The 14,807-nt window shown below is 44.3% G+C and overlaps 1 protein-coding gene across 3 annotated transcripts in view; it reads left to right on the forward strand.

Moving 5' to 3' along the window:
* Positions 1-14,807, forward strand: part of LOC308668967 (hexokinase HKDC1-like) — a 62,191-nt gene that overhangs the window by 22,692 nt on the left and 24,692 nt on the right. For all 3 annotated transcript variants that reach the window (XM_081329309.1, XM_081329307.1, XM_081329308.1), the window contains 5 exons: positions 3,528-3,627; positions 5,969-6,152; positions 7,435-7,590; positions 9,950-10,183; positions 13,271-13,575. In XM_081329309.1, coding sequence (XP_081185435.1) covers positions 3,528-3,627; positions 5,969-6,152; positions 7,435-7,590; positions 9,950-10,183; positions 13,271-13,575 — 979 coding nt within the window. The remainder of the gene's footprint in view (positions 1-3,527; positions 3,628-5,968; positions 6,153-7,434; positions 7,591-9,949; positions 10,184-13,270; positions 13,576-14,807) is intronic.

The following is a 14,807-nucleotide window of genomic DNA, read 5'->3' on the forward strand; positions in this document are numbered from 1 at the left end:
AAGGAGTTCAAGGGGCCCTTAGAAGTCCTAGTTACGCCAGGAAACCGCACCAACTTGATAGGGTTAAATTGGTTCGGGCCGCTAGGAATCGCCATAACCGGGGTAAACACAATTCAATCGCCCAGCCTAGAAGCCGTTTGCAACAAGTATGCAGACGTCTTCGATGGCACGTTAGGGAAATACACCGGTCCCCCCATCTCCTTACAGTTAAACCCAGCAATCCAACCAATTAAGATAAGAGCGAGGAGAGTACCCTTTGCCCTTAAGGAAAAAATTGAAAACGAACTCGATCGCCTCATAGGTCTGGGGGTGCTCGAACCAACGGAAGGGGGAAGCTGGGAGACCCCTATAGTCACCCCTATTAAACCCAACGGGGAAGTGAGATTATGTGCGGACTATAAAGCGACCCTCAACCTAGCCCTCAGTCCCCACGCTTACCCGGTGCCAGCAGTGAGGGACGTATTTGCTTCTATCCGCTCTGGCGCCATTTTTGCCAAACTTGATCTCACGCAGGCGTATTTGCAACTGCCTGTCACTAATGACACGGCGGAAGCCCAGACAATTGTCACCCACCGCGGTGCATTTAAAGTGAAAAGGCTCCAATTCGGCATATCGGCTGCCCCGGGTATTTTTCAGGGTATCATGGAGAAAACCCTGAAGGGAATACCCGGGGTCTGCCCCTATTTCGACGATGTTCTCATCGCCGGAGAAAACGAAGCAAACTTAGCTGACAGGTTGTCAGCTGTGCTAAGCCGGCTCAGAGAAGCCGGCCTCAAGCTGAAACGGGAAAAGTGCTCTATTGGAGTCACATCCACAGAATTCCTAGGGTACAAAATTGACGGCCAAGGCATCCACCCCACCACAGAAAAATTAAGGGCTATTCAAACAGCACCAAGCCCAAAGAATAAGCAAGAGCTCCAAGCTTTTTTAGGATTATTAAACTTTTACCATGCCTTTCTTCCCCATAAAGCCACTATCGCGGAGCCTCTGCATAGGCTCCTGGACAAGGGAACTGTTTGGTCCTGGACCAAAATACATGAGAATAGTTTCCAATCATTAAAAAAGATTATTTGTCACAGTTCAACGATCACCCTTTTTAGAGAAGACACCCCAATATGCATCGCTTGCGATGCCTCTCCCTATGGAATCGGGGCAGTGTTAAGTCATTTATTCAAGGATGGTACACAAAAACCCATAGCCTTTTATTCACGCACTCTGTCTAAAGCAGAAAGGAATTACGCACAAATTGACAGAGAAGCCCTAGCAATAGTCGCTGGGGTTAAAAAATTTCACGACTACCTTTATGGGAGACCCTTTACTATATTTACAGATCACAAACCCCTTCTGGGCATATTCACGTGGAATAAAACTACACCACAGATTCTCTCTCCGAGAATACTACGGTGGTCCACATTCTTATCAGCCTATTCCTATCAGTTAATACATAAACCGGGGAAAGAATTAGGACACGCAGACTGCCTCAGCAGACTGCCCATTCAAAACAAGGACTCAGACCCAGCCCCAGCTGGACTGATTCTAGCAATCTCTCAACTTCCAGATTGTCCCCTGTCTGCAAACATTATAGCCAACAATTCAGCTAAAGACAAAATACTTAGCAGAATCCTCAAATGGGCCACAACAGGGTGGCCAGCACAAAACCCACACCCCCAATTCCAGCCATATTTTAGCAGGAAAAATGAAATATCCACTCATAGAGGATGTTTACTGTGGGGAAATCGGGTAATAATACCAGAGAAGAACATAAGCCAAACATTACACATTTTACATGAAGGACATCCAGGCATTGTCAAGATGAAAGCCATGGCTAGAAGTTATGTCTGGTGGCCAGGCATAGATAAAGAGATAGAAAGATATGTGGGAGGGTGCTATACCTGTCAAGCGACCCGGAATGAGCCACCCCAGGCACCAATCCACAAATGGGAAACAACAAAAAACCCATGGTCACGCATACATGTAGACTTTGCAGGACCTATCCAGGGACAGAGTTTCCTAATTGTAGTGGACAGTTATTCTAAATGGTTAGAAGTCACCCCCCTTAAGAAAACAACGTCAGGAGCCACTATACAAGCCCTAAGAAAAATATTCGCCACACACGGCCTCCCAGACACCATAGTTTCAGACAATGGCCCTCAATTCACTTCTCGTGAATTTCAGATATTCGCTATGAAGAATTGTATTAGGCTGGTCACGTCTGCGCCCTTCCACCCATCAAGTAACGGGATGGCTGAAATTATGGTACGCTCCACAAAAGAAGCTTTAAAAAAGTTCGTCAAAGGGAATTGGCAAAGGCGACTCAGCCAATTCCTAATGTCACAACACGCAACTCCATGCACAACAACTGGCAAATCACCAGCGGAACTAAGATGGGGAAGGAGGCTGATAACACGGCTTGACAGACTGCATCCTGACACATATCCGGAAGAAAACGAACAAACCCCCCCCACCCGCACATTCAAGCCAGGGCAAATGATATGGGCACGATCTTACACTGATAAAAACAAATGGGTCCAAGGGACAGTGCTACAACAAACAGGACCCATTTCATACCTAATCGCCACACAGACTCAGGGCAACATACGCTGCCATATCGACCAACTCAGACCCAGACAACCGCCATACACACCAGACCCCCAAACGGCGGAACTCAACCGGCAACCCCTTCCAGAAATACTACCAACCCAAGAGGAAGAGGAGCAAAGAGACGCACCACCGGCAGAACCCGACAACGCCCCACTTCCACGTCGTTCCACCAGAAACCGAAGGGCCCCCACCTACCTAAAAGACTACCGGTGGGCAGGTTCCAACGACAGAGGAGGAGAGAACGCTCCAGGGGAGGGGTAAGGGGTGTATTATATATAAACAGTTAAGTTAGATGTGATTAAACTGAAAACGTGAGGAAAAGCAAATCTGACAGAAGAACACGCGGGAACTTTGACAGCTGTCAAAGTTCCCCCGCACAGCGCAGGCGCAGCCACTGACAGCTCGCGGCTGTCAAAACACCGGACCATGCGGAAGCCTAGCTGTCAAAGAGAAGACGACGCAGATTGGTCCGGATTGACGCGGCGCCAAAATGAACACTCCTGATTGGCCCTCGCTGACAGCTGCCGGCTATAAAAGCCGGCAGTGTTTTCTATGTTCGCTTTGCTCTAAATAAAACCCTGTTAGTACTAGCCTGTCGTTCCGAGTGGTCCTTCGGCTACTTCAATTAGTTCAAGTCCTGTCTTAGCCACGAAAACCAGCTGCGTGACTTTGGTCCAGTCACTTTCTCTCAGCCCAATGACTGAGGGTTGTTGTGGTATGAAGGAAATAGGAAGAGGAAAGTGTGTTAGATATATTTGCTGCCTCGAGTTATTTGTACAAATAATAATAAAGCTGGGATACAAACAAACAAACAAAAATAGTGCTGCACCCTTATTATTAATAGAAAATACCTTATTGCCTTTCCAAAACAGATGGATGACTAGATCTTAATTAATTATATGGTTCTCTTGCATTTGTGCCATTAGGACATTGATATAGAAGTTTTGGCATTGGTCAATGACACAGTGGGAACAATGATGACCTGTGGATATGATGACCAGCGATGTGAAGTTGGTGTCATTATTGGTAAGTTTATATTCTTTTAATAAGAAGACAGGATCAAACCAGCTGTTGTTAAGACTTTTTTTTCCAGAAGTTTAATTTGAATCAATTATAGACATCTTTTAAAAAAATCTTTTAATAATTCAATCATGGCATTACGCTCTAGTCTAAGACATTTATTTTATAAAATGAGATTAAGAGCTCAGTTTATCATTGTTTTGATGAAAATGCCTAATCTCGGTTAACTGAGTTTTTATGTGGTTGTTTGAATACAGGTAGTCCTTGACTCACAACTGGTTGCTTAGCAACCGTTTGAAGTTACAATGGACCCTCCAAAAAGGTACCACATTCAAAGTTTTGATGGCTGTCCCCACTTTGGGTGTTCGGCAACCGGCCCATTTTTATGGCCGTTTACAGTGTCCAGTCACATCACCATAACACACATTTTTTGCTGAAAAATGGCATTTACTTCTGATTTCTGGCAAAAAAACCACCCACTGCAGACAATGAACATCACAAAAAAAAGCGTTGGGAAATTAGTCACATGATAACCTGCTTAATGTTGTGATTCCATGCCAGCCTGTGCTCCCGACAGCTGAGTCTGAGGAATCTGAGGAGGAGGAGGAGGAGGGGTTTGGAAAGCCGTCAGAGTCGGAGGGAGGCTCTGATGCATTACAAGACTCACAATCAGAGGAAGAGCCTGGCCGCTCCAATTGTGTTCTGGATGAGGCTCAGCTGTCTGGGGAAGATGAGTCAGACTCTGAGGACTCACAGATGGATGTCATTATAGACGCTCATAATAGAAGGCAGTTAACTAGAGCAGGTCAGAGGAAGGCTATATGGCAACCCAGCAAAAGGAGGAGAAGGCATTGAGAAGCCACGCCTTGGGGCTGCTTAATAAAAAGGGAAGGTGTGGGCAGTGCTGGTTGCTGAAGGCAACCATTTGTAAAGAACTTCAAGGAAATCATGGTCTGTTTGTTTTATTGGTGAAATTCTTGTTTAACTCCTGCTCTGTTTTGCTGTTTGAACCACTTATTTGTTGGAAAAGTATTCTGTTGTTTTTTGTTTTGAGGACATACGTATCAGGAGTGTATATGAAGTAAAAAGGGTTGGCTTTTCCAGCCTACTGATAAAAAGGGGTTGTTCTTGTGACACAACAAGGCTGGGATAGAACACTTAATGGCCGGCATGACTTATAACCATAATTTCAAGCTCAATTAGGCCTGTAAGTTGAGGACAGCCTGTACTGGCTGGTATATTGCTGGAATCGTGACAAACTTGAACACTGCACCCTACCCAACAAAAGGGAACTCAGTGGTGATCAAAGTGAAATTTTACACTTAGGCAAGAAAAACCAAATGCACAGGCATAGGCTAGGTGGTACCTGGCTCAATAGCAGAAACTGTGAAAGGGATCTAGGCAGTGGTGGGATTCAGATATGTGAACAACTGGTTCTCTGTGTGGATGCTGGTTCTGGAAGTCCATTCTGGGCCTGGGCAACAAAAAATTAGCTACCGGTTCTGCCGAAGTGGTGCGAACTGGCTGAATCCCACCACTGGAAATAGGAGTCCTAGTGGTCAGCCACTGAAGTAGGAGCCAGCAGTGTGCTGCAGTTGCCAAAATAGCCAGTGCGGTCCTAGGCTCATCAACAGAGGGATTGTATCAAGAGCACATGAAATGTTAATACCACTTTATACCGCTTTGGTAAGAGCAACCTTGGAATACTGTCTCCAGTTTTGGCCACCACGATACAAAAAAGAGATTGAGTGCAGAGAAGAGCAACAATGCTGAATAGGGGGCTGGAGGCTAATTCGTATGATAAATGGTTAAGGGAATTCGGTAAATCTAGCCTATCGAAGAGAAGTTTATGTGTGACAGTATTTTTTCAGTTTTTGAGGGGCTATCACAGGAGAAAGGGGTCAATTTATTCTCCAAGGCACCTGAAGGCAAGACAAGAAGCAACGGGTGGAAACATGTCAAAGACAGTTCCAACTTGAAACTAAGGAGAAATTTCCTGACAGTGAGAACAATTAATCAGTGGAACAACTTGCCACCAGAAGTCATGGGCGCTCCATCACTGCAGGTTTTTAAGAAGAGACTGACAGTCATTTGTCCAGAATAGTATAAGGTCTCCTGCTTGAGCAAGAGGTTAGACTGGAAGACCTCCAAGGACCCTTCCAACTCTGTTATTCTATATTCCAGAATTGCAAATTTGTTTCAAGCTGTGCCTCCCCCACCAATCTTGTTATCAGGCACATCATGCATATAGCTTTGAAAAGCATTTTAGATTGAGGTGTGGGAGTGAAGTAAGCTGTTAATTCATCTCTCTGTTTTTTCCATCTTTCAAAATGTGATGACTGAGCAGGAACAGGCACCAACGCTTGCTACATGGAAGAGATGAGCAATATTGATCTGGTAGAAGGGGACGAAGGCCGGATGTGCATTAACACTGAATGGGGAGCCTTTGGAGATGATGCATCTCTGGAAGACATCAGGACAGAGTTTGACAAGGAGATTGACTCTGGGTCTATAAATCCTGGAAAACAATTGTAAGTGGAGTTGCCAGGTTGTTGAAAAGTTTCCTTCTACTAAGGTAGCAAATGAGGCCAGTGTTTCTCAGCTTTGACAACTTTAAAATGTGTGGACTTCAACTCCCAGAATCCCCCAGCTATCATGCTGGCTGAGGAAATTCTGGGAGTTGAAGTCCATATATCTTAAAGTTGCCAGTGTGGAGAATCACTGAATTAGGCATCCGTTGGAACAGAAATTGCACTGAATAAAGTTTGTTTGTTTATTTATTTATTTGTAAACACAGTAACTCTGACTTTAGTCTAAGAATTGGTGTAATTAGTGGAGGTGCTATATAAAAGAACTGGAGAGAACTGGAGTCGAAATAACTTGGTAAGTCCTATATTCCAAAAGCCTTTTAAAGAGATCTATACTGGGTTTTAATGGACGCGGTGGCTCAGTGGGTTAGGACGCTGAGCTTGTTGATCAGAAGGTCAGCAGTTTGGCAGGTCAAATCCCAAGTGCCGCGTAGCAGAGTGAGCGCCAGTTACTCGTCCCAGCTTCTGCCAACGTAGCAGTTCGAAAGCACATAAAAATGCAAGTAGAAAAATAGGGACCACTGCGGTGGGAAGGTAACAGCACTCCGTGCACCTTTGGCGTCTAGTCATGCCAGCCACATGACCACGGAGACGTCCTCAGACAAGTGCTGGCTCTTTGGCTTTGAAACGGAGATGAGCACCGGCCCCTAGAGTCGGAAACGACTAGCACACATGTGCGGGGGAACCTTTACCTTTACCTATACTGGGTTTTGGTTCAGATAATTTGCAAATTGATGGATTAAAAAAACCCCAAACAAATGGCTGAGAACAGTGATGTGCATAAACTAAAGTAGTATTTCTCAACCTTGGCAACTTTAAGATGTGTGGACTTCAACTCCCCAAATACCCTGGCCGGCCAGCCAGCCATTCTGGGAGTTGAAGTCCACACCTCTTAAAGTTGCCAAGGTTGAGAAACATTGAGGTAAACTGGCCACAAACTGACACATTTCAGGCATTTGGCATATTATTTTCCCAAAGCGCAAAAATACCATCACTGAAGTGATTCCAAAATATCAGACATATGTATTTTAAAACACATGTTTTTGAAAAGGAAACTTTCATTCGGTGAAATGAAATTTGTCCTCTGTTGTGATTATGTGATGGAAGATTTTCACTGAAGGCCATTTAAACATGAAATGGTGTTTGAAGCTTCACCATTTTAACTTTTTTTTGACACCTCCCTACAGAGATATCTGACATTTGACTGTTCTGTGTTTGAATATAGGTTTGAGAAGATGATTAGTGGATTATATCTGGGAGAACTGGTCCGGGTTATCCTTTTAAAAATGGCGAGAAAAAGCTTGCTTTTCAGTGGGAAGTTATCCACAGCGCTCTGTACTAAAGGCAAGATTGAGACAAGACATGTGGCCGCTATGGAAAAGTAAGAGATTTGAATCTACAGTATTCTATTATTCTTTTTAGTCGTCATTATTTTAAAAGCTGAACCCGCAAGCATGTAAAATTATATTTGTTCTAAAAAAACTCCTGAGAGTTTTGCTCTCATGGATTAACACAGTTATTTCCCTGGAGATATTTCCTTCTGTTCTCTTGGAACTTAACTAAATACATTGTCCAAAGTGAGTTGGCTGCTTTAAGTAGCAGGTTTGGGCTTCAACTAGAGCCACAGGCAACAGATCTTAGGTCAAAGGTCTTCTTCAAACTCGGCCCTTTTATGACTCGTGGATTTCTCCCTTACATCTTGCAAGGAATCATTCTGCTATCTATAGCAGGAGTAGGCAACTTTGGCTCTTTTATGACTCGTGGACTTCAACTCCCAGAATTCCTGAGCCAACATGGCTCAGCTTGGAAACCTCTGCCTTTCCCCTCAGCGTGGCCGGCTCAGGAATTCTGGGAGTTGAAGTCCACGAGTCATAAAAGGGCCGAGTTTGAAGACCCCTGTCTTAGGTGTTTATGCAGGAATAGCAGATGTTTTTTTAAAGAAATCAATAATTAACTAATTGACTTAATAGTGGGATTTTTCCTGGCAGAAAGTAAGGGAGGGATTTGTGAGATTTCTTTTCTTTTCTTTTCTTTTCTTTTTGGAGGGGGAGGTCAGGTGCTCACTTGGATATCTATGCAAAATAGAAAAGATAATATCGATAGTCCTCGACTTACAATCATTCACTTAGTGACCATTAAAAGTTACAATGGCACTGGAAAAAGTGTCTTATGATCGTTTTTCACCTTTATGACTGTCCCTATAGTCACGTGATCAAAATCAGATGCTTGGCAACTGACTCATATTTATGACAGCTGCAGTGTCCCAGAGTCATGTGATCACCTTTTACGAACCTTTTGACAAGCAAAGTCAATAGGGAAACCAGATTCACCTAATAACTGTTGTGTTACTAACTTAACAACCACAGTGATTCACTTAACAATTGTGGGAAAATTCATGTAATAACTGTCTCGCTTAGGAACAGAAATTTTGGGCTCAGTTGTTGTCATAAAAGGAAGAATAACATGTGAAACACCATTACTGTCCTGAACATGGCAAGCAGACATGGTTGACACTGATTTGAGAATAGCATAGTTCTGTCTTCAGCTTTAGCTGCTGTTATAGGAGCCTCAGGGACATGGTGGCTCAGTGGGTTAGGATGCTGAGCATGTTGATCAGAAGGTCGGCAGTTTGGTGGGTCGAATCCCGAGTGCTGCATAGCAGAGTGAGCGCCTGTTACTCGCCCCAGCTTCTGCCAACCTAGCAGTTCGAAAGCACGTAAAAATGCAAGTAGAAAAATAGGGACCACTACGGTGGGAAGGTAACAGCGTTCCGTGCGTCTTTGGCGTCTAGTCATGCCGGCCACATGACCACGGAGACGTCCTCGGACAAGTGCTGGCTCTTCAGCTTTGAAACGGAGATGAGCACCGGCCCCTAGAGTCGGAAACACATGTGTGGGGGAACCTTTACCTTTACCTATAGGAGCCTCACAAAAGACTTCATTTTAATTTTCCAAAGTCATCTCTGTGACTCTCTACAAAGAACTCTCTCTCTCTCTCTCTCTCTCTCTCTCTCTCTCTCTCTCTCTCTCTCTCTCTCTCTCTCTCTCTCTCTCTCTGTGTGTGTGTGTGTGTGTGTGTGTTTGTGTTAAAATCAAGATAGCTATTGTTGAAGGAAAAGTCTTCATCATGGTTCAGTCCAAGTTGGGAATAAACTGTATGCTTAATATTTTGTCAGCAACATATTGTCTGGATTCCAACATCTAGCTTGCTAATGCATGTTAAGTTCCTTTCTCTCTACCTCGTTTTTCTAGCCAACGATAAAAGGTGTCCCAAGTTCTAAAATAAACTGAGTCTTCTTTCTCTTTCGTTTTCAATGTCAATCTATCCATTTCTGCACACTCTAAGATTTTTTTAAATTAACTCTACCTCCGTTGGTAGCTCTTCACTTTTCCAATGCTGAGCGAATACAATTCTTGCTGCAGTTAATATATGTAACATGCTACTCTCCCTTTAACTCTTTGTCAGCCACAACATTTTGAATATGTAACATTACATATATACACTCTTTCTCATAATTTCCTACAATTATGCCTAACACAAATAATTCTGGCTTAAACTCTTTATGTTTTTTCGTCATTTTCCTCTAACCATGAATGTATTCTTAACCAGAATCTTTTAGTTTTAGAGCTTTAGAGCTCTAAATTTGTAATTCACAGTCTGCATCCTCAACTTTTAAGAACTCACTTTATCCTTTCCCATAACTGAAATGCCATTTTCCTAATTTCTCGGCCGGGAACCAGGAATAAAGAAGGGCTGAGCAATACGAAAGAAATTCTGAGGGAACTGGGCCTGGATCCCTCCGAAGAGGATTGCATTGCTGTCCAGCACGTTTGCACAATTGTTTCCTTTCGCTCGGCCAACCTCTGCGCCACAGCCTTAGCAGCAATCCTGACGCGGCTTCGTGAAAATAAGAAACTGGCGAGGCTCCGAACCACGGTTGGAATTGATGGGACCGTGTACAAGACCCATCCACAGTAAGTCAGAGGTTAAAGTGTGTGGAGCAGGAGAGCCATGGATAATTCCTCCTTCTTCAAGTGAGTCAGAGGATCGATTAGATGGCTGAATTGTGTGCTGCACTTGAGTCTAATGATCTGCACACGGGTTTAAAGATAGGCAGATATGGTGATACCAACCAAGATCTCCTTCGAAAGGGAGATGGCAGGAAAGCAGTATACAGTATAAGTGTAGTGGAGGTGAATATGGCTTGCAAGAATCAGAAGGCAAGGAGAGGCATGGTAAATAGTATTGGTACATTAAGATAAATCTTTTCCAAATTTGGCAATTTTAAGATGGGTGGACATCAACTCGCAAAGTGCTGGCTGAGGAATTCTGGGAGCTGAAGTCTACCCAAGTTGTTAAGTTTGAAAAACACTGATGTAGATTGGATGATACTTACTTTTCTTATCACATGCCACATTTCCATGGCTTGCTGTCCTTATTTTATGCATTTTGCTTATCATTGCTTACCCCCCAAAATAATTTATTTTATATATAATTTTTGCATTAACAAATATTGGCTAGATTGGAGACATCAAGACAGAGGCTTGAATGTTGATGCCTACATCTCTGTCTATGAAATAGTGTACAGATTTGCCTATGACTATAATCTTTGCTATACATCTAAAAACAGTGATGAAAAAACCCCCACCAAATTGTGATTTAAGATGCATTGTGAAGGCTTTGGAATCAGACAGCCTAGAAGTCTGCAAATGTTCCTTGTCTCTGGTTACCAAGTAATAGATTGAAACAAGAGCAAATTGTGTTTAGTTTGCTCAGCTGATTAATATTTGTCTATTGAGGCAGAAAGTAGGGTTAAATGAAGCATAATTCTGACGCAGCAAAAGCACTACCTTTCAGCCAAACCTAGATTTAAGTTTCTGCAGAGGAACAGAATAGAATAGAATAGAATAGAATAGAATAGAATAGAATAGAATAGAATAGAATAGAATAGAATAGAATAGAATAGAATAGAATAGAATAGAAGCTGGAAGGGACCTTGGAGGTCTTCTAGTCCAGCCCCCTGCTCAAGCAGGAAAACCTATACCATCTCAGACAAGTGATTGTCTAGTCTTTTCTTAAAAATCTCCAGTGATGGAGCACCCATGATTTCTGGAGGCAAGCTGTTCCAGTGGTTGATTGTCCCCACTGTCAGGAAGTTTCTCCTTAATTCCAGGTTGCTTCTCTCCTGGATCAGTTTCCAGCCATTGAAGATCTTTTTCATATGGGGTGGATTCCACAGTTCTTGAAAAATAGGGTATGGGGAACTGAGGGGTGGGTGGGGAAGCAGCTTCTTCTAGGAAGATCAAGCTGGTTGGGCCTACTCCAACAGGAGAATGTGAGCTGTAGCTAATGAGGTGTCAGGCCATGTAAGGCTTTCTAGGCTAACATCAGCACTTTAAATGGTAGCCCAACAGCCAGTGTAGGGCCCACAGCAATGCCGCCATGGGTTTTGGCCAAACAACACCTGGAATACTCCAGCCAATTTTGCTCACTATATCACAGAAAAGATGTTGAGAGTTTGGAAAAAGTTCAGAGAAGAGCAACTAAGATGATCCAAGGCCTGGAGACTAAAACATACAAAGAACGGCTGCAGGACTTGGGTTTGGCTAGTCCAAAGAAAAGAAGAAATAGGGGAGACATGATAGCAGTATTCCAGTATTTGAGGGGCTGCCACAAAGAAGAGGGGGTCACGTTATTTACCAAAGCACCAGAGGGAAGGACAAGAAACAATGGTTGGAAACTGATCTAAGAGAGAGGCAACCTGGAATTAAGGAGAAACTTCCTGACAGTGAGGACAATTAACCAGTGGAACAGCTTGCCTCCAGAAAACATGGGCGCTCCATCACTGCAGCTTTTTAAGAAGAGGCTAGACGGTCACTTGTCTGAGATGGTATAGGTTATCCTGCTTGAGCAGGGGGCTGGACTAGAAGACCTCCAAGGTCCCTTCCAGCTCTATTCTACTCAAACACAGGTCAGCGCATGGGCCACTGGGCTATAGCCACAACTATAGCTTTCAAGTACTCTTCTAAGGCTGCCTCATGTAAAACATGTTGCAGAAGCTGGAATGGGTGGGGACAAGAGTGTGAGTCATTGGGGCAAAATCCTCCCACCCCAAGTAGCACTGCAACTGGCTCATCGGTTGAAGCTGGGAGAGCAGCAGGTCTTGGAGGATCCCCAAGTTTGTGGATTTGCTCCTCTGGGGGTAATGCTGCTGCAGATCATTTTTGTTTACGCGTAGTCCTCGACTTATACCAATTGCCTAGAAACCATTCAAAGTTATGCCGGTTCCCCCTCAAAAGCGCCTTACAATTAACTTCCAAAGTTCTGGTGGCCAGCCCCTCCCCCCCAATCACATGATGTGAACAATGAATTTGCTTAATGACTGCAGTATCTGTTTAACAAGTACTGCAAAGGTCATAAAACTGGGTCCAATGACATGATAACCTGCTTCATGACCATCACACCTTACAACTATAATGGTTACATTCCATTACATTATGATTCTAAGTCGAGGATGATATGTACTTGTGTCTAGTTGCTTCATATTGTGTGTTTGTGCGTGTGTTTCTATCCTTAGATTTGGGAAATGGTTAGGGTCAGGGTTTCCCCCCCCCCCCTGAATTCCTTCTATTCGTATCAGCAGTATGTTTTTGTTACTTAAAGTTCAGCCTGGTTTTCAAAAACTGGTTAAATAAGAAAGCCTTCTGGTGCCTTAGAAAATGCATGGGGGACCTATGGGATGGCAGCCCCTTTTTTCTCTCTTGTGGGGGAAGGCAGTGATCCCATCAGACAAACAAGGATTGGCCTGCAAAGCTGCCTCAGGATAGAAGGAGGAAGCGTCCTTCGGATCCCCCTCCCCATCCTGCCTCTGTAGGGAGGGCAGGGTCTTCTGTCCCAACTAACCAGAAGGAGCGGATTTATTGTGATACTGCTTTTATCACGTTAACAAAAAATACCTGACATCTGTGAATGGTGTTAGCTGCTGGTGTTGTGCAATGGTTGTATTACAAGGGGTAAATTTGGCAGAACAACCGTAGCCATCTCCTTGGTCTCCCTTGTAGGTATGCCAAACGTCTCCATAAGGTAGTCCGACGGTTGGTGCCCAACTGTGATGTCCGATTCCTGCTTTCGGAGAGCGGAAGTGGGAAGGGGGCTGCCATGGTGACAGCTGTGGCCTACAGGCTGCTGTCTCAGCGGAAGCAGATCGACGAGGTCTTGGCCCTTTTCAAATTAACCCGAGAGAATCTCCTCGAGGTAAGAAACAAAGTGAGGAGAGAACTGGAGTACGGCCTGAAGAAAGAAACCCACCCGACAGCCACTGTGAAAATGTTGCCAACGTTTGTTCGTGGCACACCGGATGGCACAGGTACCTCCTCATCTCTCTCACAACTTTGTAGGCTGCCTACTTTGGGGAGCTCAAGAGGATTTACAAAAATCTGGGGGGGGGGAAGCGATAAAATCGGGAGAAATTAATAACTGGTTAACTATCTTCTAGGCAGCCTACCACGTGCCAAGTGTGTCCATAGAGAGGGATGGGTATTCAAAAATGTTGGGGAGGGGGGAAGTTATGAAAAATCTGATACACAAGGGCATGACATAATATAATGTCTGTATCCCTCTGGTTTAAGAGCTTTAGGGAAAGTGGATTGTACACACATATTGCATTCTCAAAATGCTGTGAGTCTAACTTTCTGCTGATCTTTCTGGTGGTGCACAATGAAACTTGCAAGTTTCATTGTTTTTGAAAAAAATGCACTTTTGATTTCAGTGCATATTTCGCTGGATACTAAAATATATAAGTTATAAATGGAGACAGTGGTGGAATTCAAATACCTGAACAACCGGTTTTCTTATTCGATGCAGGCCTGGGCCTCCGAGGCCTAGAATGGACTTCCGGAAGTAGCATCCACGCGCTTCCGGTGGGCCATTCTAGGCCTGGGAGGCCTCCTCCAAACCTTTGAGGCCTAGAACAGTCTTCCCGAAGTGGCATTCATGCACTTCCTGTTAAGTCCGGAATGACGGGCGGAGACAGCGAGGTAGAACACGGAACGTTTATTCGAACTCACATGGGTCAACTGGCTAGCAGCCGTTGAACCCTACCTTATATACTAGGTTCCATTCAAACATAACCAATCCCCGGCTCAGAATCTCCCGCCGGGAAGTAACAGCCAATGATTGCACTAGGTTTTCCCGCCGAAGGAAACCACTCCCGTAACTATGGACACAACACCCCTTCCCCCCTGGATGAAATTTACTATTTGACATAGTCCTTCAGATAGCTAGGAGGTTTATGCTTCCTGACTGGGTATCTGCTGGCCATACTAACTGCTGAGGTGTCTTCAGTTCCGCCATTGACTACCGCCTCTGACCCTGTTGTGTGTGGTGATGGCTCTGGAGGTATTTCCTTATTGGGCTGTTGTTGTGGTTGCTGTTGTTGGGGTTCATTGGACTGACTGGATGACCCTGGTGGGCTGTCAGGGGGAGCTATTTCTATTTCTGCATTACAATTCTGGGGGTTTGCTTCTATTGACCTGAGTTGTATTCCCCTCCCTTTACCCCCTGGTGCTGTGTTAACCCTGGCTGGGGAAAAAGCAGTGT

This window comes from Vipera berus (assembly GCF_964194415.1).
Source record: "Vipera berus genome assembly, chromosome: 5".
Taxonomy (NCBI): domain Eukaryota; kingdom Metazoa; phylum Chordata; class Lepidosauria; order Squamata; family Viperidae; genus Vipera; species Vipera berus.